Source organism: Thalassophryne amazonica, chromosome 16 (assembly GCF_902500255.1).
Source record: "Thalassophryne amazonica chromosome 16, fThaAma1.1, whole genome shotgun sequence".
NCBI classification, from domain to species: Eukaryota; Metazoa; Chordata; class Actinopteri; order Batrachoidiformes; family Batrachoididae; genus Thalassophryne; species Thalassophryne amazonica.
This window is the reverse complement of record NC_047118.1, coordinates 83,277,606-83,304,506: the sequence shown is the minus strand read 5'-3', so window position 1 is coordinate 83,304,506 and position 26,901 is coordinate 83,277,606. Positions and strand designations below refer to the sequence as shown.

At 41.1% G+C, this 26,901-nt stretch overlaps 1 protein-coding gene across 1 annotated transcript in view; it reads right to left on the bottom strand.

Moving 5' to 3' along the window:
• rnf25 (ring finger protein 25) overlaps window positions 1-25,749 on the bottom strand; it is a 44,019-nt gene extending 18,270 nt beyond the window's left edge. The window contains exons 1-5 of the mRNA XM_034190939.1: window positions 25,639-25,749; window positions 23,088-23,159; window positions 14,269-14,365; window positions 4,026-4,093; window positions 3,844-3,913 (exon numbers count right to left, since the gene is read on the bottom strand). Coding sequence (XP_034046830.1) covers window positions 3,844-3,913; window positions 4,026-4,093; window positions 14,269-14,365; window positions 23,088-23,159; window positions 25,639-25,655 — 324 coding nt within the window. The 5' untranslated portion in view covers window positions 25,656-25,749. The remainder of the gene's footprint in view (window positions 1-3,843; window positions 3,914-4,025; window positions 4,094-14,268; window positions 14,366-23,087; window positions 23,160-25,638) is intronic.
• Window positions 25,750-26,901: the final 1,152 nt, after the last annotated feature.

Genomic DNA, 26,901 nt, shown 5'->3' with positions numbered 1-26,901 from the left:
TTTGACTACTTTTGGTTTTACCTTCATAATTTACAATTTGGTGTCATTTTTTTCAGCAGAACCTCACCTGTGTGACTTTACAATTTTTCTTTCATTCTGACACACTGTATTAACACAATGAACTAAATTCACACAAAAACATAAAATCGGAATAGAAAAAGTTTGTTTTTTACTGTGAAAGCCAGAAACATGTTACAACATGTAACAAACAATTTTTTTAACTTGGAAAGCAAATATAAGTTATAAATTTCAAAAACATATGTGCAAATGTAACAAACAACAAAGTTATATACAACTATTTACATTAAAATGCAGGAAATGCTTCAGGTGTTTTTGTACAGCTATTTCCAAAAAAATTAAGATGCTTCACGAGTTATTTGTGCCACTCAAAAAACAATTCCTGTCCAACACAAGACAGAGTGAACACAGTGTTAGCATTTTAGTCTGTCTTTGGTGGCATTTTGTCTAAATCACCTCAGCAACAATCCCAGGTGGGTTGGTGATGAAATCGGATTTTTTCCCCATGTAACTGCTGCATCGAGGGAGTGCCGATAAGGAAGTACAAGTCCCATTTGCTGTGCATTTCTACAAAAGTAGAAACGCACCAAAAATGACCAAAACATTCAGAAAAAAATATGGTGAAAATTATTAATCACGATTCAAGTTTACTAGACCTATCAACAAAATTTAAAAAGTGGTATAAAGTTTGAAGTCCACACTTTCAACACACATTTAAACGGAGACTCAGAGTCTGGTGGATTTGATGAGATGACCGCTTAATTCGGTCACGCATCATGTGAGATGCGTCAGACGACTCCAGAGGGTTAAACCAGAGGTAATACTTCTGTGTTCCCCACATGTATAAGTGTTATTAACAGAATATGAAAGGATACACATACAATAACATGTCTCAAGTTAGTCTGCATTAAGTTATGGTTCCCCAAGATTTTAATCAAGGTCACAAGGTTCACAAAGTACTTGTGTGAAGTCATCCAAGATTTTGGTTGAGACAGTATGTGTACCTGATGTGAAAGTGACACTAAAAAGCTTTGATGAGTTATTGAAGAAAAAAAAAAAGTTTACTGCAACCTACTTTTAACTAGGTCACAATGTTCACAGAGGTATCACGTGCAAATACACTCAGCAAAAATATAAACGCAACACTTTTGGTTTTGCTCCCATTTTGTATGAGATGAACTCAAAGATCTAAAACTTTTTTCACATACACAATATCACCATTTCCCTCAAATATTGTTCACAAACCAGTCTAAATCTGTGATAGTGAGCACTTCTTTGCTGAGATAATCCATCCCACCTCACAGGTGTGCCATATCAAGATGCTGATTAGACACCATGATTAGTGCACAGGTGTGCCTTAGACTGTCCACAATAAAAGGCCACTCTGAAAGGTGCAGTTTTGTTTTATTGTGGGGGGGGATACCAGTCAGTATCTGGTGTGACCACCATTTCCCTCATGCAGTGCAACACATCACCTTCGCATAGAGTTGATCAGGTTGTCAACTGTGGCCTGTGGAATGTTGGTCCACTCCTCTTCAACGGCTGTGCGAAGTTGCTGGATATTGGCATGAACTGGTACACGCTGTCGTATACGCCGGTCCAGAGCATCCCAAACATGCTCAATGGGTGACATGTCCGGTGAGTATGCCGGCCATTCAAGAACTGGGACATTTTCAGCTTCCAAGAATTGTGTACAGATCCTTGCAACATGGGGCCGTGCATTATCCTGCTGCAACATGAGGTGATGTTCTTGGATGTATGGCACAACAATGGGCCTCAGGATCTCGTCACGGTATCTCTGTGCATTCAAAATGCCATCAATAAAATGCACCTGTGTTCTTCATCCATAACAGACGTCTGCCCATACCATAACCCCACCGCCACCATGGGCCACTCGATCCACAACATTGACATCAGAAAACCGCTCACCCACACACGCCACACACTGTGTCTGCCAACTGCCCTGAACAGTGTGAACCGGGATTCATCCGTGAAGAGAACACCTCTCCAACGTGCCAAACGGCAGCGAATGTGAGCATTTGCCCACTCAAGTCGGTTACGATGACGAACTGGAGTCAGGTCGAGACCCCGATGAGGACGATGAGCATGCAGATGAGCTTCCCTGAGACGGTTTCTGACAGTTTGTGCAGAAATTCTTTGGTTATGCAAACCGATTGTTTCAGCAGCTGTCCGAGTGGCTGGTCTCAGATGATCTTGGAGGTGAACATGCTGGATGTGGAGGTCCTGGGCTGGTGTGGTTACACGTGGTCTGCGGTTGTGAGGCTGGTTGGATGTACTGCCAAATTCTCTGAAACGCCTTTGGAGACGGCTTATGGTAGAGAAATGAACATTCAATACACGAGCAACAGCTCTGGTTGACATTCCTGCTGTCAGCATGCCAATTGCACGCTCCCTCAAATCTTGCGACATCTGTGGCATTGTGCTGTGTGATAAAACTGCACCTTTGAGAGTGGCCTTTTATTGTGGGCAGTCTAAGGCACACCTGTGCACTAATCATGGTGTCTAATCAGCATCTTGATATGGCACACCTGTGAGGTGGGATGGATTATCTCAGCAAAGGAGAAGTGCTCACTATCACAGATTTAGACTGGTTTGTGAACAATATTTGAGGGAAATGGTGATATTGTGTATGTGGAAAAAGTTTTAGATCTTTGAGTTCATCTCATACAAAATGGGAGCAAAACTAAGTGTTGCATTTATATTTTTGTTGAGTGTAGGTTTGGGAATCTTTAAGCACCTCATAAGACCCCATTAAAAAATTTTTTTTATCATCCCCACCTGCATGCTGAAATCGGCCCGTATCTTTTTTTTTTGTAAATTTCACTGATGCCGGTACAGCTGGTGCAAGAATCAGCATGTCTGCTAGGTGGCGAGTGTGTTTTGGCCAAAGATGGTCACTGGCAACCACAGTCAGTTGCTCAGTCTCACTCGCACACAGTATGCATGTTTATCATGCTACTACTATGCAGTACACTGACTGTACTCAACATGGAAACAAGATTTATTTAAACAATATCTAATATTTTCAGTTCCTCACTTGGTATGCAGGTGCTGTAGGTGTCATTTTTCAGGTCTAAAATGACGTCATTTACTTTGAGGAAAAAAAAAAAGTGTACCTGCCCTCACCACTTTATCTGATGTCAAGGATGATAAACTAATGTTTGCTTGTTTAACGGGACCTAACTCAATGTATTGACAATTCAGAGGGCTGTGATTCAATTATTGAGCATAATTTTTTTTTTTCCAATAAAGTATTTCTTTTTTCCTCAGTGTGACTACTTGGCCTTTTTTTAAAATCAAAAGTATTTACACAATGACCCATAATAAATGTATTTCCAATACATTCTTCAACAGTTCATCCATATTTGCACCAGTGTGGCTCTCATTCACAGATTCTACATTCTAAAACTCAGGGGAGCTCTTGCCCCTCCATAGCACCTACTGAAACCACTCGTGTTAAGTGTGGGCTTCAGACTTAAGGGTCTTTCAGATTGCGCACGTCGCACTGTGAATGCCGCAAGCAAATGTGGAAAATGGGCTGATTTCTGTTTGTGTTCTGGAGGCTGAACAAGTCTTGTAGTATTCCGGAAAAAAAAAATTAAATTGGACTGCCAGCTATTCTCAGCCTGCATTTGGTGGGATCTGAGCTGGACTCTTGAAAATTTGGAACATGTAAATTCTGGCACAAGTTTAAGCCAGGTAGCAATATGTGCCCATCTATACAGAGCAGACTGACCACCTCTCCCCGGGACACACATGACCCTGCCTGGGAAAACACAGCCAGGTGTACTCCAGAACACTAACCTCTATAAGCTGATATAACACTGGTGAGCCCAGACTTAACTGTGCCTCCAGCTGCAGACAGTGCTGGACACTGAAAGGGAGACAGAGAGTAAATGACTATTGGATTTTATATTATTAACACTTATAATTCAGGGAAGACGTCAGAACCAACACAAATCAGGCCACGGCTTCAGTTTATTTACCTGCTGAGCTTGTCATCAGAAAGTCCTCGTGGGTTGTGAATGGAGATCATAGGAGAAGATGACGGATACTAAGAAATCAAAGTGGAAGAGAATCGCAAACATCACTTCTTATTCACAGATTTGTTTTCAATATACATGTGATACTCTCATAACTTTAACAAGAGCAACGTAAAGTGTAGCATGTCCCACACTCCGTATGTGAAATTGTTCTATGGTTTTATAGTAGAGGTGATAATGAAGTCTGGAAATGATCTGCACAACAAAAGACTTTAAACAAGGTGTTACGTTCTATTTGAATTGTCACTTTATAATTGGTACGTGGTGTTTGACGCACCATATTTGACACCCAGTTTCAAAAGGACCCTTCCTCTAGCCTTCACCTAATTCATCTTCAAGAAATGGTTTCAGTCAGATGAGGTGTGTTTTAGTTATTCGGCAGAAACAAAAAGTATCCAGGTGGACGGGGTGATAACATAATGCTCCTCAATTTTGTTGAGCTGCAGCATAAAAATGGCCCTTGTGCCTCTTTTGTGTACTCATACAACAAGATTTAAGAGATGACTGATTCTACAGTCTTTTTCTATACCTACTACAAATTTAGCAATTAAGTGGGGTTGTAGTAGTAGTAAAAGTTATAATAGGTGATATGACTAGCGAGTGCTCAACTCGATTAGTTTTCTTCTCATAAATAAGGGGGGTCCTTCACAGGTACAAATGGATACATTCTGAAATGCAAGAGTTTCCCTTAATAGATTGTTCTTTCTCAGTTGAATTTTCCAGAAACTTTGACATGGTCTGGAAATCACGCATGACCTGAGTGCTACTGAGACACTTGCACTGACAACAACTAAAGGCACCTTGACACTCACACAAATTTAATCCCTGCACTGCTGCACAATTTGTCGTGCTGTCCTGCTTGACACCACGCTATAAAAAATAAAGCCTGTACCATATATTTTGTAGTTCAGAAACTATGAAATGACAGGAGTTGGCATTTGCTCTCAGAACTTGGCTGATGAAATCATCTCTCACTGCTCTCAGAATCACAGAGAAATTATCTACAGCTGCAGGTTGTCTCGTGCTCATTGTGTGGAGAACGCAACTGGAATCTTGCTTTAAAGGTATTGTACTGTTCTCTTCGTGTGGCGACACAAATTAACAGCCAGCCAAACTCTGTTTAAGAAATGCAGAGTCAGGAATCATCTTAGTCTTGCCCTTTAATAAGATGCCGTTGATGATGCATCCATAAACCAGAGTGAAACTGTACAAAACATAAACAGAAATAGCAAACATTGCTTAATGACAAAGTAGCTTTAGCTCACTGCATACCATATTAATTTCTAATTAAAATATCTTCTTTATTTATGCTGTATGTGAATGAAAAGACAATGCACGTGCACTTTAAATGCAGCTTTAAATGTAGTCTGTTCCCATTTTACCATACGTGTCAAACCAACATGTCTTAACAAAATATTGTCAAATATGGCTTGAATATGAGACAACAAACAAGAAAAAACTTACAGATGATGCTTCACAAGCCTAAACAAATGGATGGCTGCAGAAGGGAACACACGTCTGCTCTTAGTTGTGCATGAGGATGAAAAGACAGCTGCATATGACAACTTCCTGTATTAACATGCATTTTCCTGCTCTAGCAGATAACCACTAGATGGTGCTAAAACGTTGTTTTATAGTTCTTATCTGCCAAGGACAGAACACTCCCCACCTGGCATCTGTAAGATGTCATATCCACCTAACACTGTTGATTCACTCTTGACAACAGGAGAACAATCTCTGTGATTGGTCTCAGGTATGTCTTGCAAGATCCATCTTTGGAAACCTTGATTTCTATCTTGCGAACGTTTCCATCTGGACTCTTGAGAACATCTGACACAAGAGCCATGGGCCACTCATTGCGGGCTGCTTGAGTATCTTTCATCAGAACAAGGTCTCCTTTGTGGATGTTAAGCTGTGCTGTTCTCCACTTGCGGCGGGTCTGCAAGGTAGAAAGATATTCACGTTTCCACCGATGCCAGAACTGGTCAGCAAGACTCTGAACCATCTTCCATCTCTGTCTGAAGCAGTCACCTCCAGAGAATGTTCCAATTGGAGGGGGTAGTCCAACCTTTTGAGTAAGCAACATGGATGGACTGAGTATCAAGGGAGAGTCAGGATCTGTCGACACAGGAGTTAGTGGTCTGCCATTGATTATTCCAGAGATTTCCGCCATAAAAGTGCAAAGATCCTCATGGGAGAGAGGTCTAAACTTGGCCTGCATCAACATGGAGTCCAGTATTCTCCAGGTAATCCCAATCATACGTTCCCAGGCACCTCCCATGTGGGAGGCATGGGGCAGGTTGAACTCCCATGTGTAGGAGTTGTCCCTCAGGTATTTCAGCACCTTGGGGTCATTTGCCATTTTGTGGAGTCCCAGCTCTTTACTTGCTCCTACAAAGTTGGTTCCGCAGTCGGAGCGTAACTGCTTTTCAGGTTCCCGGACAGTAAAGAACCGTCTGAGTGCATTAACGCAGCTGAAGTGTCCATTGTCTCAATAACTTCGATATGGACTGCACGGGTGCTCATGCAAGAGAAAAGTATGGCCCATCGTTTACTGTCTGCATGTCCTCCTCTTGTTCTGCGAGCTGTGACTATGAACGGACCAAACACATCCAGACCAACATAGGAGAATGGAGGAGATGTACTTAGCCGTTCTTCTGGTAGGTTGGCCATAATCTGATGCTGACTTCTCCCACGAAGCTTCCTGCATATGAGACATTTGTGAAGAACACTGCTGATGCAACTTTTGCCACCAACCAGCCAGAAACCTGCAGAACGTACAGCTCCTTCAGTGAACAGGCGACCCTGATGCTTGACTTGGCTGTGGTAGTGTCATATCAAAAGGATGGAGATGTGATGGCGACCTGGTAGGATGACTGGGTTCCTTTCTTTGCTGTTCAGTTGTGCATGGGCCAGACGACCACCGACTCAGTCCATTGTCATCGAGGACAGGATTCAGTGTGGTCAGAGGGCTATTCTTAGGAATACTTTTCCCTTTCATCAATCAATCAATTTTTTTATATAGCGCCAAATCACAACAAACAGTTGCCCCAAGGCGCTTCACATTGCAAGGCAAGGCCATACAATAATTATGTAAAACCCCAACGGTCAAAACGACCCCCTGTGCATTGTATTCCTCTGTGAAAACAGACTTCTGAACCGAGACGATGACTACTTTCTGGGCTTGGGTGCCAACCAGTGCACTTGGATTTGTCAGGTGGGGACTGAAAAGAACGAGCAATGTGGATGAGTAAAGCAAGTCCATTCACCAAACTGTTCCATGTGGAGAACCGCTTAAAGCGTTCTGTGCCAAGTTGTTTGTTTTTTACAGCTGTAACAGATGTGATAACTTGGGCCTGGGGGCGAATCTCTGTCGTTCTCTGGACTCACCAGTTGAAAGGTGGTAGGTGTCGTAAGGTCGTGTGTCTTGTAGAGGAAAGCTGGTTCTGTCAACCAACTTGTGTCTCGAAGTCGAGAAGCAGGAACAGATCTGGAAGCGTGAACGGCCGGATTGAGCTCGGAAGTAATGTAATGCCATTGTTCTGGTCTTGTCGACTGTCTGATCCTCTGGATTCTGTTGTGTACATACACATAAAAGTGTCTGCTTTGGTTGTATATGTATCCAAGCACAACTTTACTATCACAGTAGAAGTGTACTTCATCTGGCTTGATATCCATTTCTTGCAGAATAAAATCTGACATCTCCACAGCTAGCACAGCTCCACACAACTCCAGTCTGGGTATAGTTGGTTCATTTTGAGGGGTCAGCTTTGCTTTTCCCAGGATGAAACCAACTTCACACTTTCCATCATCATAAAAGACTCTGAGGTATGCGACTGCACCTATTGCTTTAGTGGAGGCATCAGAAAAAAGACAGGTCTGTGCGTTTTGCCTTTGAGAGGGTCTCTGAGGTATATGTTCGAGGAATATGAAGTTGTTGAAGATCATTGAGAGAGTTCCTCCATGTTTCCCACTCCTTGAGCTTTCCTTCTGGAAGTGAAGTGTCCCAATCGTCAACTTCTTTGGAGAGTTCTCTGAGCAGAAATCTCCCTTGTATTGTAACTGGGGCTGCAAAGCCGACTGGATCATAAAGACCATTCACTGCTGACAAGACTCCACGCTTTGTGAATGGCTTGTTACCACTTGGTGTCTGGAAAGTAAATGTGTCTGTAGCAAACTCCCAGCAAAAGCCAAGGCTTCGCTGAATGAGCACATTTCCATCTCCAAGGTCAAGGTCTTTGATCCCTTTGGCACAGTCTTCTGAAGGGAATGCTGACAACACAGTTGGACTGTTGGTAGCAATTTTATGCAACCTGAGATTTGACTCTGCAAGTGAAGCTTGCGTCCTTCTTAGTAGGCTGATGGCCTCCTCTTCAGTGGGAAGTGATATAAGACCATCATCCACATAAAAGTCACACTCTATGAACTTACGCGTGTCTGTACCATATTCAGCTTCACCCTCTCTTGCTGCCCATTGGAGCCCGAAAATAGCTACTGCAGGAGAAGGGCTGTTTTCAAAGACGTGGACTCTCATCCTGTATTCCATGACGTCTTTGTCAGTCATTCTCACGGAACCACAAAAACCTCAGATAGTCTCTGTGGTCTTCCCTTACCATGAAACAATGGAACATTTGCTGGATATCTGCTGTCACTGCCACTGATTCTCTTCTGAAACGGATCAGGACGCCCAAGAGGTTGTTGTTTAGATCGGGTCCTGTCAAGAGGGCGCTGTTGAGAGAAAGACCTTGGTATTGTGCACTTGAGTTAAATACCACTCTGATTTGCTCAAGCTTTTTTGGGTGATAAACACCAAAGGTCGGCAGATACCAGCATTCTTGACCTTCAGCCAGAGGAGGTGCTGCTTCAGCGTGTTCATTCTCAAAGATCCTCTGAATAAAGTTGATGAACTGCTGCTTCATTTCTGGTTTCTTTTGTAGAGTGCGTCGCAATGAGAAGAGATGATTCAGAGCTTGCTCTCTGTTATTTGGTAGAGGAGGTCTTGGATGTCTAAAAGGGAGAGGAGCTACCCAACTGTTTGTTTCGTCTTGGAATATTTCCCTTTCCATGATATCCAAGAAGATTTCATCCTCTATAGAGACATTTGGCCTTCTGATTTTGTTGTCAAGCTGCCTTTCGGAATATGACGGAATCCATGTTGTTTTCCATCTTGCATGCTTAACTTCTCTTTGACGATGTGGCTTTCACAAGGTGTGAATGTTGAAGGCCTACCATTTTCCAAAATGGAGGTTCTGAAGCATTGCACTTTAGGAACATGACAACTGCCCAAACACACATCGCCTACTATTACCCAGCCTAGATCCAACTTGAGGGCAAAGGGGGCATTGTGAGGTCCATTTACTCTCTTCCTCACTTTGTGCACTCTTAAGATGTCACGACCTAGCAGCAACAGGATTTGAGTTTCTTCATCCAGCTTCAGGATTTCTTTGGCAATCGGCTTGAGATGTGGATGGTGATAAGCAACCTCAGATGTAGGTATCTCAGATCGGTTGTCGGGTATCTCATTGTATTCTATCAGTACAGGAAGTGATAGACTCCACCATGCACAGGCTCTATCTGGTAACCTTCAGCTCTTCTGCCAGCTGTGTCTGTAATGCCTGCACAAGTCTTGAGTGAGTAGGGAGATGCGTCATTGTTGATGTGAAAGTACTCAAAGAACTCTGACTTTGCCAGTGATCTGTTGCTTTGATCATCTAGCATTGCGTACATTTTCACTGCATTCTCTCGTTTACCCTTGGGATAGACTTGGACCAAACATATCTTAGAACAGGACCTGGCAGTAAATCCTTTACCACAGACCTTTGTGCATGCGCTGTTTACAGTTGGTGCTGCAGATAAGGGGTCTTCCTCCCCACCATGACCTAAACTGGAGCTGTATGTTTGAGAGGTTGAAGGAGGTGGACCTGGGTGGAGGGCAGTGCAATGGCTTTCGCTGCCACACTCTGAACACTTGACTGCAGCATTGCAATTGCGTGCCAAATGGGAATAAGATGCACAGCACTTAAAACAGATCCCATTGTCCTGTAAATAACCTTTCCGTTCCTCCAGTGATTTCATTCTGAAGCCTCAACATTTTTTCAGTGGGTGTGGCTTATTATGCAGAGGACAGTTTTTGTTTAGGTCATTGTCTTTTGGAAGTTGATCTGTGTCTGGGACCCTTTTGGGGGTGACATCTACTTTGTTGACAGTGATGGGTGTTCTGCTGAATCTGGGCATAGCTTTGTCAGCTTTAACAGGGTTACTATTGGGAATGGTGAAGCTAGGGTCATTCCTTGCTTTGGCCTCATGACAGATAAAGTTGGTGAAATACCAAAACGGAGGGAAACAATTTTGATTCTCTTCTTTGTACTTAGTACCGTGAGAAATCCATCTTTCTTGCAGGTAATGTGGCAACCTCTCAACTATGGGATTAATGCCTCTAGCTGTGTCCAAATATGCCAAACCTTGCAAGTATCCGTCATCCTTTGCTGCTTGAAGCTCCATGAGAAGATCTCCAAGTTCTCTGAGCTTGACAAAGTCTCTGAGATTTTAGGAAAGGCATCCAGCTTCTTGAAAAGTGCATTTTCGATCACCTCCGGTGCACCATAGCACTCTGCTAGTCTATTCCAAGCCATCTCTAGAGCTGCTGTGGGGTCTGACACATGGACAGACCGGATCCTTCTCACATGCCCCGAAGATTCTTTGCCCAACCATTTAGTGAGTAAGTCCAGTTCCTCACCAGCTGTAAGATCAAGGCCAAACGTAGAATTAATGAAAGCAGACTTCCATGCCCTGAAAGTCTCTGGTTGGTCATCAAACTTTGTGAGCCCCGTATTCACAAGCTCTCTACGTGTTAGAAATCTTGCTAGATCAAGCATATCTCGAGATGGAGGCTGATGATGGACCGCTGTGTGTGGACTTGTACTGAGGTTATCTCCATAATCGGAGTGATGTCGACGAGAATAAGTTGAGTCAGCTTTGCTTCGCTTCAGGTGTGATGTAATTTTTTCCTCTTTAATTACAGGGTCTGAAGGGTGAAGCGGCTTGCTTATCGCTGAGTATAGAGATGGTTCTCTCTTAACTGAGTGCTCTGTGGTTATATGGCTTCCTGTGAAGTGAGCTTTGGCCCTCACGTAGTCTCTTGTGCGTTCCATTTTGCTCTCTATTGAAACTGCATGATCTATCTTTCTGGGTAAGTCTTCTCCAAACTCTGAAGCTGCTGCCTCTAGTATTTCAGCTGCCTCTTTCTCACGATGTAACACATTTAGATCTGCTTCTAACTTTGCTTGGTCAAGTTTGATAGCATTTTCTCTTTGTGAAAATAGTGCACATGTACGTGCAGCTTCAGCATCAGCCATTCAGCATTTCCATATATATTGTATATATATATATATATATATATATATATATATATATATATATATATATATATATATATATATATATATATATATATGTGTATGTATATGTATATATATATATATTGATATCGATTTAGGTGTGTAGGAATCTATGTGTATATGTGGCAAAGGGTATTACTGGTTGTGGGGAAGAAGGGGTAGGGATAAATAAGCTGATGCTTCACCCTACCCCTTTTCGGACATGTTGGGTACACAGTAGGAACTTTTTTGTTGTTGTCTTTACTGATCTATCTTGTAATTGTTGTTGTATCAAATGTTCGAAATAAACAGTTTTCATTCATTCATTCATTCCATATTTGGTCATTTACCAGGTGTCACAATTCTTCCCACAGTTGCTCAACAGGCTCAGTTCATGCTCATGTGCAGATATGTACCAGATGGTGAAACAATGAGCTCAGTGTCTGTGTGTCCACGAGTAAATGCCTGACGGACTTCATCTTTCTCTTACACTGACTTAAAAATTTAAAACTGTCAGTTTGCATTGCCTAATACAACCCCTGGCAATAATTATGGAATCACCGGCCACAGAGGATGTTCATTCAGATGTTTAATTTTGTAGAACAAAAGCAGATCACAGACATGACACAAAATAAGAAACACTATAAAAAATCAGGAAAAAAAATTGTGGCAGTCAGTAACGGTTACTTTTTTAGACCAAGCAGAGGGAAAAAATATGAACTCACTCAATTCTGAGGAATAAATTATGGAATCACCGTGTAAATTTTCATCCCCAAAACTAACACTTGCATCAAATCAGATCTGCTCGTTAGTCTGCATCTAAAAAGGAGTGAACACACCTTGGAGAGCTGTTGCATCAAGTGGACTGACATGAATCATGGCTCCAACACGAGAGATGTCAATTGAAACAAAGGAAAGGATCATCAAACGCTTAAAAGAGGGTAAATCATCACGCAATGTTGCAAAAGATGTTGGTTGTTCACAGTCAGCTGTGCCTAAACTCTGGACCAAATACAAACAACATGGGAAGGTTGTTAAAGGCAAACATACTGGTAGACCAAGGAAGACATCAAAGCGTCAAGACAGAAAACTTAAAGCAATATGTCTCAAAAATCGAAAATGCATAACAAAAAACAAATGAGGAACGAATGGGAGGAAACTGGAGTCAACGTCTGTGACCGAACTGTAAGAAACCGCCTAAAGGAAATGGGATTTACATACAGAAAAGCTAAATGAAAGCCATCATTAACACCTGAACAGAAAAAAACAAGGTTACAATGGGCTAAGGAAAAGCAATCGTGGACTGTGGATGAAAGTCATATTCAGTGATGAATCTCGAATCTGCAGTGGGCAAGGTGATGATGCTGGAACTTTTGTTTGGTGCCGTTCCAATGAGATTTATAAAGATGACTGCCTGAAGAGAACATGTAAATTTCCACAGTCATTGATGATATGGGGCTGCATGTCAGGTAAAGGCACTGGGGAGATGGCTGTCATTACATCATCAATAAATGCACAAGTTTACGTTGATATTTTGGACACTTTTTTTATCCCATCATTTAAAAGGATGTTTGGGCATGATGAAATCATTTTTCAAGATGATAATGCATCTTGCCTTACAGCAAAAACTGTGAAAACATTCCTTGCAGAAAGACACATAGGGTCAATGTCATGGCCTGCAAATAGTCCGGATCTTAATCCAACTGAAAATCTTTGGTGGAAGTTGAAGAAAATGGTCCATGACAAGGCTCCAACCTGCAAAGCTGATCTGGCAACAGCAATCAGAGAAAGTTGGAGCCAGATTGATGAAGAGTACTGTTTGTCACTCATTAAGTCCATGCCTCAGAGACTGCAAGCTGTTATAAAAGCCAGAGGTTGTGCAACAAAATACTAGTGATGTGTTGGAGCGTTTTGTTTTTCATGATTCCATAATTTTTTCCTCAGAATTGAGTGATTCCATATTTTTTTTGCCTCTGCTTGGTCTAAAAAAGTAACCGTTACTGACTGCCACAATTTTTTTTTCCTGATTTCTTATAGTGTTTCTTAAAGCCAGAAAGTTGCCATTTGAAATGACTTTAGTTTTGTGTCATGTCTGTGATCTGCTTTTTTTTCTACAAAATTAAACAACTGAATGAATATCCTCCGAGGCCGGTGATTCGATAATTTTTGCCAGGGGATGTATACTTTGGCAGTGTGGACGAGTGAAGTCCATGTGTGAGGAACCTTGGTGTCAAAACATACTATTTACCAAATTAACATTTTTTGTTTTTTAAATGAAATTTGCTACTCCTTAGTACAGCGTGCGTGGTATATAAGGACATTTAAATTTACTCATATTGACATGCGCTCAGGGGAGATTTAAAGGGGCTTTGGTGCATGTGAACAAAATGCAATTCTGTTAAGTAGAGTGCTTCAAAATTCCACAATGACGTGACAAACTGAGGTCTCCTAATTGAAAGCATTTGGTTGCAGTTGCTGCTGATGAAACCAGCTGAAGATGTTATTACGTTCCACACGGGTGGCAGGATCACTGAGCTTCAGGAAAAAAACTCAGCATTTAAAATCTGTGGTTTGTGTTTTTTTCTCAAGTTAGCTTGGTTAAAATTTGCTTGAATAACTGAAATAATTTAAAATGAAATAATTTTACACACAAAAACAAGAAATCAGGCAGGTGGAAACACTGTCATGACATAAGTTGTAGATCGTTATGTTCAAAATTAGGCCTCAACTCTGTTGTGCACTGCTCATTTCTGTTAGCCAACAAAGACTGACCTACTCACACTGGATCCACAGGACGATGAAGAACCTACCTGCTGACTGAGAGACAAAGTCAGCGTGAGTCTGACAAACTGGGAGACAGAGTCCTCTCCTGTGGAGGGGTGCAGAACAAGGCTCACCTCCCAGCCTCTGGAACACACACACAAAATTAGGAGGCACCTTAACTGCTGAATGTCCTAGCAGCATTAAATCAGCATATATTAAGGTGTTCATCAGTACCACTGACAGAAAGAATCAGAGCAGAATCAGTGGGCTGTAAAGAAGTGCACCTAAAGCATTAATTCACCAGTAGTAAATCAACAGAGAAGCAGAGATCGGTAAAGTGGTCAGCTAGAAGTGTGCTTCACTAACAGACCCAGAATTTAGATGCAGTGAGGTTGGGACCTGTTCTGTTGCTAATAATATAAATTACAAGGAGAAGAAACACCATTCCATAACTACACCGGTATGCTAGCCATACAAGAGGGAAAAAAGATGTATCTTAAATCTGGACTTGAATGTGTCCACAAAATCTGACTGTTTTACAGGGCATCCAGAAAGTATTAACACAACTTCACTCTTTCCACATTTCGTTATGTTACAGCCTTTTTCAAAAATGGATGAAATAAATTTTTTTCCCTTCAAAATTCCACGTGGGGTAAATACAAAAGTCCACATGGGATAAATTCAGTTGATTGAACATGATTTGGAAAGACACACCTGTCTACATACAGTAGTGTTCAGAATAATAGCAGTGCTATGTGACTAAAAAGAATAATCCAGGTTTTGAGTGTATTTCTTATTGTTACATGGGAAACAAGGTACCAGTAGATTCTCACAAATCCAACAAGACGAAGCATTCATGATATGTACACTCTTAAGTCTATGAAATTGGGCTATTAGTAAAAAAAAGTAGAAAAGGGGGTGTTCACAATAATAGTAGTGTAGCATTCAGTCAGTGAGTTCATCAATTTTGTGGAACAAACAGGTGTGAATCAGGTGTCCCCTATTTAAGGATGAAGCCAGCACCTGTTGAACATGCTTTCTCTTTGAAAGCCTGAGGAAAATGAGATGTTCAAGACATTGTTCAGAAGAACAGCGTAGTTTGATTAAAAAGTTGATTGGAGAGGGGAAAACTTATATGCAGGTGCAAAACTTATAGGCTGTTCATCTACAATGATCTCTAATGGTTTAAAATGGACAAAAAAAAAAAAAAACAGAGACGTGTGGAAGAAAACGGAAAACCAACAAAATGGACAGAAGAATAACCAGAATGGCAAAGGCTCACCCATTGATCAGCTCCAGGATGATCAAAGACAGTCTGAAGTTACCTGTAAGTGCTGTGACAGTTAGAAAACGCCTGTGTGAAGCTTATTTATTTGCAAGAATCCCCGCAAAGTCCCTCTGTTAAATAAAAGACGTGCAGAAGAGGTTACAATTTGCCAAAGAACACATCAACTGGCCTAAAGAGAAATGGAGTAATATTTTGTGGACTGATGAGAGTAAAATTGTTCTTTTTGGGTCCAAGGGCCGCAGACAGTTTGTGAAATGACCCACAAACTCTGAATTCAAGCCACAGTTCACAGTGAAGACAGTGAAGCATGGTGGTGCAAGCATCATGATATGGGCATGTTTCTCCTACTATGGTGTTGGGCCTATATATCACATACCAGATATCATGGATCAGTTTGGATATGTCAAAATACTTGAAGGTCATGTTGCCTTATGCTGAAGAGGACATACCCTTGAAATGGGTGTTTCAACAAGACAATGACCCCAAGCACACTAGTAAACGAGCAAAACCTTGGTTCCAAACCAACAAACTTAATACCTCGCAGATGTGAAGAAATCATGAAAAACTGTGGTTATACAACTAAATACTAGTTTAGTAATTCACAGGATTGCTAAGAAAGCAGTTTGAACATAATAGTTTTGAGTTTGTAGCGTCAACAGCAGATGCTACTATTATTGTGAACACCCCCTGTTCTACTTTTCTTTTTCTTTTTTCTTTTTTTTACTAATAGCCAAATTTCATAGCCTTAAGAGTGTGCATATCATGAATGCTTGGTCTTGTTGGATTTGTGAGAATCTACTGAATCTACTGGTACCTTGTTTCCCATGTAACAATAAGAAATATACTCAAAACCTGGATTATTCTTTTTAGTCACATAGCACTACTATTATTCTGAACACTACTGTATAAGGTCTCACAGTTGACAGTTCATGTCAGAACACAAACCAAGCATAAAGTTAAAGGAATTGACTGTAGACGCCCAAAACAGGATTGTCGAGGCACAAATCTGGGGAAGGTTACCGATGCTCCCCATCCAACCTGATGGAGCTTTAGAAGTGCTGCAAAGAGGAATAAGCAAAACTGCCCAAAGATAGGTGCACCAAGTTTGTGGCATCATATTCAAGAAGACCTGAAGCTGTAATTGCTGCCAAAGGTGCAACAACAAAGTATTGATCAAAGGGTGTGAATACTTATGTATGCATGATTCCTTAGGTTAATTTATTTTTAATAAATTTACAAAAATCTAAAACAAACAAACAACTTTCACTTTGTCATTATGGGGTGTTGTGTGTTGGTTTCTGAGGAAAAAATAGATTTTATACATTTTAGAAAAAGGATAGAACATAAATTGTGGAGAAAGTGAAGCACAGTGAATACTTTCCAGATACATTATACCTCTGCAGAGAGATCATTCCACAAGACAGACACATGATAAGAGACTTTTTATAGCCTTAAGCCTCGGTCCCACTGAATAATAAGCCATGGATAATGAGCTATGCATGGGTGTGTCAGATTATTTAAAGAATGGTCCACATTTTAAGTCATCACATCCGTTACTAAGGCGCCTCTATGTGCCACCTCACATGTGCCAGGTATCAGCCTCTAGTGAGCCATGACCGACCTGTAATTTGAGCCCTGTCCAGCCTTGAATGGCTCGTGTGGCTGCATATGATCCATGCAGCACCATGTAATGCAATGTTGGTGCATGTTTAGGCGTGGGTTTGGTCCAAACCTCCAGCCCTCCCACATGTGGTACTTTTAAAGTGTGGGTTTTTAATTCACAGCATCCATTCAAGATGTCACAGTTTTTAAACGCAGTCCTAAAAAAAAAAAAAAGACACTGCACCGAGTGAGCGTGCGCACCCGCACCAGGGGATACAAATTCTGACGAAGATAAGTACTTTGGCACGACACCAGCCAGTGTGCACCGTGTGCCAGACTGCTGTTCACCTGTGTTCCAGAGTCAAATGGAGTTCTGTGCATTCACCCAGCTCTCTGTGACCACACACACACACAAAAAAAAAAGACACCACAATGAGGTGGCTGCTTTAATTATATACATCTGCTGCCACAACTGTGTGGCTCACTTCCACAAAAAAAAAAAAATCTTTATTTCTTCCACAGCTTACAGTCACCATGATCCAACTTTTAACTTTGTGTTATGTCTGCAAAATTGCTGTTTTGCGTGCTCTCGTTCTGTGTTCCTGGACAGCTCTGTGCTAAACACACAGCCACTTTGACACTGTGATCCAACTTTTAACTTTGTGTTCATCTGTTATTTATGCAAAATCACCCTTTTGCAAGCTTGCGTTTTGTGTAAATGCTCGTCTTGAGTGCCAGTCAGCGTGCACAGAGTGTGCCTCATCTGATCCATTAACAAGATGTTAAATATATCTTAAACATACTTTTACAGCTAGGAATGAGCATGCAACTGTTTTACCAAGCTATAAAAACATTACACATTGTTATTTTCAGCTGTTCCAAATATGTTCCTCATGGAGAGAGAGAGAGAGAGAGAGAGAGAGAGAGTGAGAGAGACTTCTCTGATTCCAGACGCGATTAGAGGTGTTTTCAACATTCAAGGTTTGAAAGGAAATGATTAATCCACTACAAAATAATTCTTTTATATACAGCGTCCGGCGCACAAAGCAGATGGACTTGTAGTGTGCAAAAGGGCTGAGACTCTCCAAAAATAGCCTCTCAGGTCCTTGAAGCTAGTAGGCGCTCGGATAATGGGCTTTTAGCAGCCTTGTCCTCACCACAAACATGCCTCTATAACCTTGTTAGTTCTCATAGTAACTCACACACAAACTGCCCCAACGCTGTTGTTGCTAAATTTTGAACATCACGCTCAGAGATTAGCCTCGATAACTGAATATTCTGCTTCTAAGAGCCTCTCAGAGCCACTATTCTCCCGCAATAGTTGAATAACTGGACTCGTACCAAAAACATGCTGCGTGGCTCATTATTCATCCTTCATTATTTGGTGGGACCAGGGCTTAAGTGTATAGGGCACCAGGCCAAATATATTTTTCTTATAATGCCAGCAAGTGCTGAGATCAGCACTGCAGCACTCTTGGCATCCTGTCTGGTTTATTTTCCTGTTCTATTGAGCTCCACACAACTCAAAACACCTGTTAAATAATTTTTGAATTACTCTGGATGATTTTAAATACATTTAAGAATCATTTTTGTTTTTCCTAATCACTTTTAAGTGATTCTTGTATTTCTTTTAAACATTTTTACTCATTTAGAAATACTGTTTGCTGAATTGTTTCCAACCGTTTGCCTGTGTAATAAAGACTTTCAGGCCTGTAACTAAGAGCATAGTCTCCTGTCAAGTCATTTGAAATTTCAAAAGGGTTTTGAAACAAAAGAATTAAAAGCCTCTTTTTGTTGATGTAAAAATAAAACAAGCCCCTTTCACACTGGGCCCACTTCGAGTTGCGTCATGCGGCGTCATGACGACGCCACGTGGAAGCAACCTAGTGCCGAGACGATGCAGCTCCTCCCTCTTAAATTCGCTCACAATTGTTTTTGAATAAAGTCCAAAGTCCTGCTCACAGACTGATTGCCAGAGACAGGACATGTCCACATCCAGTAAAAAGTCCAGACATCTCCAGTCCACTCACGGACGATTTGCTCGTGCACGCACGTGAACAATCAAAAGAAAAAAAAACTGGCTGGCTGCTGCAGTTCCTCACTCTCCCCTCAAACTCTCTCATAACTGTGTTAAATAAAGGACAAAAAAGGACATACGTCCTGCTCACAGACTGATTGCCAGAGACAGGACATGTCCACATCAAGTAAAACTCCAGACATCTCCACATTTACATACGGATAGTTCGTTCACACAGCTCGTGGTCAAAGGAAGAAAGATAAACTATAACAGAAATCAGAGCACAGACCTGCAGTCCTGCACAAGAACAAATATAAACTAGAAGAGAAACCAGAGTGCAGTCTGCCTGCAGTCAGATTGTCTGCAGGTTCTCCTCTGCGCCCTCACCTCCTCTCTGCCCCCCTACTGCACGCACCTGACGCAGACATTCCTGTGTCGTCATGACACCATACAAAGCAACTTGAAGCAGGTCCAGTGGGAAAGGGGCTTTTGGTGCTCATCCCAGGTCACGTGTGAAGGTGCTGAACGGTCATCTTCAAACTCTGAACAACAATACTTCCCTGGGTGTTAGAGTAATCATGTGCTAACATCCTAAAGCACTCCAACATATTTAATAATAATTACCAAGGAGATACCTGTCATGAATTTGATGGGATTTTATGCACAAACATAGATAGAGGTCAGTGCATTTGTGACTAAAAATTTCAAATAGGAAGATCACAAAGACAGAAGACAGTCGGCTTGTTGGACCAGAAAATATTTTCATGTTAGTTAGAATCTTACTTTGAAGTACAACAGATGAGCTAAGTAGCATAACCCAAACTCTACTTTAGAGTGAGGGCTGTGTAAAAAAAAAAAAAAAAAAAACTCACGGCAACGAACAACATACAAGTGAGGTGCACATTTCTGGTTTTGTGCATGCGCACTGATTCTATACACTTTTATAAATAAGGCCTCTGGATTTTGGAAAAAACATGCACTTTTTCCCTTAGTTGTAGCTGCCAAAGTGGTAACATTTTGATTTGTTTGTCTGAAGAAGATGGAAGTAGATTTAACTGACACTTAGCTGAGAGCTTAGGGTCACCGAAGGAGCCGAATAAGTTTGGATTTTTATGCAGAAAATGCATATAACATCTGCCAATGTTGCGAAGCCAGAGTTTGGCTTTTAATTGTTAAATCATATGGCCTGTTCACACGGCACTTACAGGGCAACAAAGCCCAAACGAAACAAGAAATCTGGACTTTCGGTGACATCATTTAATCGTTTTAAAATGTGAAAGAATGTCGCTGAAAATCTCAATTTGTCCGTATTGTTTTGCTGTCGTTCTTGATGGTTTTTTTATTGTTTGCTTAGTTTTTGTAACATTAGTGTTTAGTTCGACCAGCTGAATGTTTTCATACAGTGCAGAAACTGGTTTGTGAGCGCTGAGGCTGCTGTGTTCATGTACCGTCAGAAATTACAGGGCAAAAATCAGCCTGTTTACTTGGAAAATTTATTTTTTTTTTGATCTGGGTGGGGGGTCAGCTTCACTGGGCTCAGGCACCTTATATAGGCAAGAATTAATCTTTTGTGTGGATACAATGAATTATTTTACCAAAAATAAAATGAAAACTACGCTCATGCCACAAACAACTGCTGAATTTGAAACAACAAAAAGTGGTGTAATTTCCAACGGTACTTGAACGCACCGGGAGCAGTATCGATCGTCTCCTACGTGTGCTTATTATTTTTATTAGATATAACAATATGAGTGTAGGAATGACAATACAGCCCTTCTGTCTATGTGGCAACAGGTAGATTATTCAGATAATTATATAAAAGCCGTTCTGGAAGGCAGAATTCACGTTGTGGATCAGCTGCAGCTGGCTGAAATAACCATACATGGGACGTCAATGCGCGGCATTAACACGCACTGATCAATTTACTGCTCTGATATATTAAATCATCTTTACACTTATTTTTATTCCCCCTTTTGACAGATTTCTGTTAGAAATCAATATATGTGGCTTAGTAATGTAATACAGTGATACAACAGCCTTTTTTTGTTTTTGTTTTGTAAAAATAAGGCGTCTTATGAATGTTGAGCAAAAGCTTCAATTTTTTTTTTTTTTTTTTTTTTTTTTTTTTTTTTAAATTGGAGCAAGACGAAGCACGCATCGCGTCGTCAGTCTGAACCAGACAGTGACGATTCTGATGAAGTAGATGACCCTCTGTTGTTCTTGACAAGCAACCAGAGTAGGTGGATCCACCGAGGTGCGCACAGATCTCCACAGTGGGTTGGATCACACGCTTCGCTTTGCAGGTTCTCCAGGACTCAGGCGCTACAGAGCTCCATTTAAAGCGTTTCGTTTAAAGCCTGGAGATCAACGTTAGCTTTGGTTTTATTTTGTACCTCTTTCATTCCTTTTGCACTCTTGATTTAGGGGAGGTGATGGTATAGTGGTTAAGGCGTATGGCTTGAGACCAGAAGATCCTCGGTTCAAATCCCAGCCTGACTGGGAAAATCACTAAGGGCCCTTGAGCAAGGTCTTTAATCCCCTATTGCTCCCGGTGCGTAGTGAGCGCCTTGTATGGCAGCACCCTCACATGAGGGTGAATGTGAGGCATTATTTGTAAAGCACTGAGCATCTGATGCAGATGGAAAAGCGTTATATAAATGCAGTCCATTTATCATTTACCATTTTGATTCACAGGCTATTCGGTGATGAGAAAAGTCAAAAGCTCATTCGTCCACTTTTTCTTGACGATCTGTGACTTTTGTACTTTTTCCCCTTCGTTCAGGAATCGTCATATGCCGTGTGACCGGGGCTTTAACTAATGACAATCCTGACACCGATAAATAACAAAGTAGCTTGTTATGCACTTAGTGTCTATTTATAGTGGTGCAGCTTAGCTAAAAGTTCTATAACAATTGTGCATTTTGTGATCAAATTTGGCACACATATTCTAAATTAACTAATGTTTATTTTCAGATATGGAGCTGACTTCTAATGAGCTACAGGGGTCAATAAAGAATTACACAGGGGTCAAAATTTAAAAAAAGGTCCAATCATGTTCAAAACTATACCACATTATTTGTTTGATCATGGCGATTTCAAAAAGGTATAGTTTGACTATGACTGAATGTTCTGGAGTTATGGGGTAAAAACAGCAAAAATGGTGACAATTAATAAATGGAATAGTTTGCACCATCGGCCATATTTAGTTATGTTATGGGGTCACATATGTCATATGTCATAGAATCCAATGGACATTGACCTTGTTTGACCTTTACTTTGGACACCAAGCATTCAACACAGTCAAAACTATTCCATTTATTAATCCTACTAGCTCAACCAATAATTTGCATCGCTTTTTACCAAAATTGAAGGAACTTTAACTTTTAACCCCTGTACAAACTGAAGCTGACCTTTTGTCACCATTTTTGCTGTTTGTACCCCATAACCCCAGAACATTCAGTCATAGACAGTCCAAACTATACCTTTTTGGAATTGTTATGATCAGACAAATAATGTGGTATAGTTTTCAACATGATTGGAGCTTTTTAAATTTTGACCCCTGTGTAATTCTTTATTGGTAAATGGTAAATGGACTGCATTTATATAGCACTTTTCCATCTGCATCAGATGCTCAAAGCGCTTTACAATTATGCCTCACATTCACCCCGATGTCAGGGTGCTGCCATACAAGGCACTCACTACGCACCGGGAGCAACAGGGGGATTAAAGGCCTTTCCAGGTCAGCTCCAGGATGGCTCCATATCTGAAAATAGTTCATTTAGAATATGTATGCCAAATTTGATGTTTTTAATCACAGAAGGCACAATTGTTTTGCTATGCTGCCCCTCTATTAGGGGATTTAAGACCCAGCCAATGCTGCAAGTCTCTGTATGGAATGACAAACATGACCCAAAGCTAACAAAGCTTAGTGCTGAAACAGTTTCAAACAGAAGTTTCACCCGTCCTCCCTCCTGCTGACAAGCAGCTCATCCAGGTAGATTGACTGCAGCACTTCCAGTTCAGACAGCACACTGTGGACAAACAGCAGACACAACAGTCAATTATCTGACAGTATATCTGTCAGTGTGACTAACAGGATTGGGACAAAAATATGCATATTAAATTTTGCATTTACCCAAATATATTATTTTCAACCAATCAAACAATATTGTAGTGGAGAAGTTAGTGATGCTGCAACTGAGTGAGCCTAGTGTTTCAGTATTCTTTAGTATGAAAAATACTGAGGTATTGTTCTCTGAAAAGTATTTTTAACCAGTATCAAGTTTTGTAGGACTGTGTACACAATCCAATAGCAAATCATCATGTTTATGACAAGATAAATACACACAACATGGCACTAAGACTGTACAGGAGGCAACTGACAAATTTCAAAATCAAAACTTCAGGTTAGGGTTGTGCGTGAACTGTGACAGTGGGTAGTTTAAGTAGCATTGGGTGCCGTACTATATAGCAATTCACGGTTTGTGTACAGTACCTGAGACAGTTCCATGATGTCATGGATTTGAAAGCATGGCACCAAAGTAAGTCTTGCTATCAAATAACTGATAGTCATGTTTGTCAAGTCTGGTAGCATGCAGTGGTGCTGTGCTTTGTCATATCCACAACACCACCAAACTGCCTTCAGACCTGGATGGCAACCACCTAAGCAGACAACCAGCCCTTCCCCACATTTCTAATAACCATCTGCCTGTCACAGACAGGTGAAGTGTGGGCATCTCCATGGCCTTTTCCAACTACTGGGATCCTCAACACTAAGGCACCTCTGCATGCTGGATCATGCAAAGAGAAATGTGTCACATGGCCAAAATATTGATGCTGATACTCCCTCACTATGCAAGTGATACTTCTCATCTTAGTCTGCGTTTGACCCAAAGTCATTCCTGTACCAACAGATCCACCAAAAAGACCCAGTTGTCGCCTTTGGTGACTGGTTAGCGTCATAGCCTTAAAATCATACAGTAAGACAGAAAGCAACAGTAACATAAAGGCTTGGACCTTCATTCTTCTGAAAAGAAAAAGAAAAAGAAAAAAAAAAGAAAAGTCAGCATCGCTAAAAACCTCTGTGCAGCAATCCCTTGACTCTCCAAATGCCTCTCGATCTTAAAGGCCGAGGAACCAGAGACATGAACGTCTCTACAAGGTCAACACTTCCACTATGTACAGATACACTTCTGATGGCTGAGTCCAGGAAGTCATCAGACGAGTGGGGACGAGACACTCTCCCGATCAAGGCCTGCATGTGCATTCCATCTATGCGTGTTTATCATTGTGCACAGTGTGCAGAGGATTCCCCACAAAGATCGCTTTTTTCATTGTCTCGCTGGGGTATTTCCCATGGAATTCCATGTAATGATGTAGGCAGGAAGTTCCTCTTTGACCTCGTTTTTGTCCGGTTCAATTCTGCCGTTTCTTTCATGTACTTCGTTCGTGCTGAAAATTTTGCTCAACTTTACCAAGCGTAAAAACCACGATCGCCTTTACAGCACTCATTGAAAGGTAAGTAGCCCTAAAATATAATATTTTGTCGACATAATGATGAAGTTTCATGACAATCCAATATTGAGAACGTGGTTTTTGAGAACGCGAAAATGGCCGTGCCTTATAGGAAAAAATATAGATTTTTTTTTAGACTAAAATTACCATAACTTCCTTATTTCTTAACCAATCTTGACAATATTGGTGTCAATTTCTTTGTTTTTTTTTCATGCTCTATCAACTGCACCTGTAAAAAGAACAATTTATGGACTTTCATTTTTTTTTGTCTCATCCCTAATGACTGGATCTTTTTCTTGATCAATGACAACTGCAAGGCAATTCATTATTCTGCTTCTCAAGTGCAGCAATCAGAATATAGTCATGGTCAGTAAACCTTTCCTTGCCGACAAAAGCACCTGAGTTGCAGGCTTCCACAACTCTACCAAACACCTAGTCCACGCAAAGTGTAGGAGCCCAGTACACACCCCTGACGAGAACGTTCTTCACTGGGAAAAACTCAGCCTCTGCCTCCACTCCGTACACCACTCACAAAATCTGTGTAAAGGCTGGCTAGGATGTTCAGTAACTTCTGTGGAATCCCACGAATTCTAAGAATGTCCCAAAAATCAACCGAATCAAACGCTTTACGAAAATCAACATAGAAAGAAGCACTGTCGATACTCACTCCTTGACAAGACAAAAAAAAAAGAACAAACATGACCTTCAATTATTTGACATCAAACGAAAAAACAAAACACATGACTGTTAGGTATTTAACAGCAGATGTGGGGAAAATAAACATTACCGTTATTTGACAGCTTCTCCTTATAGCGTCGATTAGCTTATGTGTTGCTAAGTAGCTAACACATCCTATGACAATTCTTAGAGTAGTTTTAACGAAACACGCAGTGTACAGCTAATAAATAATAATAATTACAGACAAAAACCCGTTAACGGCCTTAAACTAAAAACTGGCTAAGGTTTTGCGGAGACACATGCTGTCATCAAACTTACTCGCACTCAGCAGCCATGACTTCGTTTAGCTTCGTTATTCTGAAGTGAGCAAAGTTCTTCTTCTTCGGGTAATAAAATACCGGCAGGCTGCACACTGAGGAGTGTAATACTGCCACCCATAGGAGAAGGGACTGTTGTTCATCTTCTTACAAATCACTGATCTGAATGAACTGGGAAAAAAAAAACTGAAGCCAACAGACCTGAACTACAGAAATTAATGAATATTTACACACACACACACAAAAAAATGAGGTTAGTTGACCACGAAAAACATTAAATATCTTGGGTTTATGCCATCTGTAATGAAATGGATGACAAAGTCACTGAAAGAATCACTGCGTGGGTTTTTTTTGGTTGCTTGTTTGTTTGCTTGTGTTGATCATTGCTGGCTCGGCCCCTCTTCCAAGGTCTTCTAGTCGATTGAGCAGTTCTTGAGGTTGCACTTGGAGGTCCCTGTCACGTTTCTGCCATCCTCAATTTCAATTTATTTAATTCAAATCAATTTATTTAATTTATATAGGGCCAATCACAACAAAGCTGCCTCAAGGGATTAATAAAGTTCTATTGAATCTAGTCTAATCAAGACGCTTCACACAATCAAGGTTTAACCTAGTACACAGGCTGTGTGCTTGCTCTAGGAGCGGCTCCAGAGATTTTTTTCTGCAGGTGCTGTGGGGTAGAATGGCATTTTTATGAGGGTGCTATGAAATAAGGGTTTGTGTGTCACGATGGCTCTCTGCTACACCTCTGCCACATTCACGGGTGTGCGTACACATAGCCACATTCTGATCTGCGACAGTCACTGATGACATGCAGAATGACCAAAATCACACACAAACCTAGGCTACTGTTCAATACAAATATCCACAGACCTACACACATAGCCTGTAGCCTCACGGAAAAAATGTCAATGGCAGGCAGTTTCAGTTCAATTTATTTCATTTATATAGCGGCAAATCACAGCAAAGTTGTCTCAAGGTGCTTCACACAAGTAAGGTCTAACTTTGCAAACCCCAAGCACAAGCACACAGGTGACAGCGGAAAAGAAAAACTCTCTCTGATGAATTGAGGAAGAAACTTCAAGCAGACCAGAGTCAAAGGGGTGACCCTCTGCTTAGACCATGCTACCGACACACTTGACAATACAAATATACAGTAAATTTTGGGAGTCCATGCTGGTGTCCAGGACAGGAGGGTCACAGAAGACACCCACTCCCACTTCTGGATGGAGCCGCACCTCAAACAGAGAGAAAAAATAGAATC